At 51.2% G+C, this 2,198-nt stretch overlaps 1 protein-coding gene across 1 annotated transcript; it reads right to left on the bottom strand.

Annotated features, from left to right (window-relative positions):
• Positions 1-964: 964 nt before the first annotated feature.
• Positions 965-1,613, bottom strand: LOC101538314 (zinc finger protein 576-like). The gene has a single exon (XM_055132126.1). It carries the CDS (start codon positions 1,517-1,519, stop codon positions 965-967), a length of 555 nt encoding a protein of 184 aa, XP_054988101.1. The 5' UTR covers positions 1,520-1,613.
• Positions 1,614-2,198: the final 585 nt, after the last annotated feature.

Here is a 2,198-nt window from a genome sequence, read left to right as displayed (position 1 = left end):
ACACCAGGCTATCACTTTCTCACAGGTCAAAATTGTGACTGTTTACTCTCTAGTCTGAATTAAGATGCATCTTTTAGTTCAAACATGAATGATGAGGAGATTCATTCTCCCTGATGGGTTTGCACAAAGACCTAGGTATTTAAGATAAACTTTAAGGCCTAGAGTTTTTCAAATAGTTAAGGGAACGTGGTGGTGTTCAATGGTAGAAGTTTTTCGCCAAGGAACATTTGCTCAACGAATCAAAGATTCCAAAAGACAGTGGACCAGGAAATCCTTGTTATACTTCCTAGCCCTTGCCACAGCAATACTGAATGTCCTTTACTCAGCCTTTACTCTTTGAACTATCTTTTTTCTTTTCCTTTTTTTTTTTACACACACATCTCAACTTTATTATCGTGTTTAGTTCTGATTATAGAAAATGCCAAAACATCCACAGTAGTTCTCAGCATGGTTCAATGTTGTCTTAGTAGCTCACTGACCATAGGCAATTATTTATATATTTATTCCCTTTCAGCTTTAGATACGATTTCCATTAGCTTATCCATGCCATTTCACCTGCACACAGGAAAAATATCTCATCATCAAAATGGTACACAAATTTTGATAGTTCTGTTTTGGCCACACCCAGCAGTGTTAAGGGCCCCAGGTGGTGGTGTCACAGACCAGCAACACCTCACCCTACCTGCCCTGTGAGGGCAACCAACCCCAGGCAACTTGTCTCTAATAGCCCCTGGCACCCCTCTAGCTGCAATTAAAGGTAAATTTGCAACTATAGTGTGAGTTTGAACAATGTAATGGGGAAAGAGTCAGTTGGCGAAATATTTTTAAGTCAAAGATCTTCTCATCTGATCTCCCCTGCAGGCCTTTGTGTGCTCCAAAAACACAGAAGCCCTGAAAGCCTCTCTGGTCCTCGAGTCGGTTGTTTCTCAGGAGTCCCGTGCAAATCCAAATCCCTCCCACATCCTCATAGGGCAGGTCCCCCCCTTTCCCCAGGGGCATTCAGAGCTCCCCCCCCCCGCCCCCGGGCATGCCAGATGTAGTGCTGATGCAACCCGGCTTCCTGGGCAAAGTCTTGCCCACACTCAGTGCAGGCAAAGGGACCGGGAGGGTCGCGGGCCTCGTGTGCCTGGCGGTGCCGCCTCAGAGACGCTGACTGCCCAAAGGTCTTGCCACAATCAGGGCAGGGGAAGGTGGGCTGGGCACTGGGAGGTGCCCCCGCCGAAGGCCTGATGCCTGGCCCATGCCCGCGCTGGAGTGCGATCAGGGCCTTGGAGAAGGGGAAGGAACGCCAGCAGGTGAAGCAGATGAAGAGGGTCCCCTGCAGCTTCTGGGCCACGAAATCCGCTGGGTGCTCCCGCTTCATGTGGCGCTCCTGGAACTTGGAATCGGCGAAGGTGATGAGAGAGTGGGTGCATTGCAGGGCCCCCATGTGGCAAAGGTTGTTGCCAGGACTGCCGGGACTCTTCTCCTTGGCTGAATCCAGCTCCTCCACCGGCTCCTCCGGATGTGGGTCCTGCATGGTGACTGGGACCCCCTCCGGTCACGAGAGGAGTTGTCAGGAGGCGACCTAGGCCTCAGGACCGCCCGTATCCAGGGCGCAGGGGACCTTGATCTTTGACACCAGCCTCATCCCGTCTCTCTCGTCTCTCTCCGGGGTCTGGAGGAGGCGGAGAGTGGTACCCAGATTCTAGCCAGCCGCTTCGCGGGAGACATCCTCCTCCGACATGCAGCCACTCCCAGCCAAGGCCTCTGCGGGGTCCCGTAACCCCCAAGCACTGCGCTCGCGAGGCCGAGACCCCGGCCCCACGTTCTCGTCGCGCCCGGGGAGGGTGGCCGGCCTGAACTATCTTTTTTCATTGAGTTCTTTAACATATATGTGTCTTTTTTTTTTTTTTTTTTGCTTTTTGTGTCACACCCGGAGATGCTCAGGGGTTACTCCTGGCTCTGCACTCAGAAATTACTCCTGGCAGTGCTCGGGGGACCATATAGGATGCTGGGAATCGAACCCAGGTCGGCCGCGTGCAAGGCAAACGCCCTACCCTCTGAGCTATCGCTCCAGCCCCTAACATATATGTGCCTTTGAAGGCAAAACAAACCATCTTCTGGTAGTTCTACCTGGATCGACTTGTAACACAGTGTCTAGTGCAACTTAAAAAAAAAATATTAATTTTTTTAGTAGGAAAAGAATCTTTCTAAAA

Source organism: Sorex araneus, chromosome 3 (genome assembly GCF_027595985.1).
Source record: "Sorex araneus isolate mSorAra2 chromosome 3, mSorAra2.pri, whole genome shotgun sequence".
NCBI classification, from domain to species: domain Eukaryota; kingdom Metazoa; phylum Chordata; class Mammalia; order Eulipotyphla; family Soricidae; genus Sorex; species Sorex araneus.
Note: the sequence above shows the minus strand (reverse complement) of the source record. Positions and strands in the feature narration are given on the sequence as shown.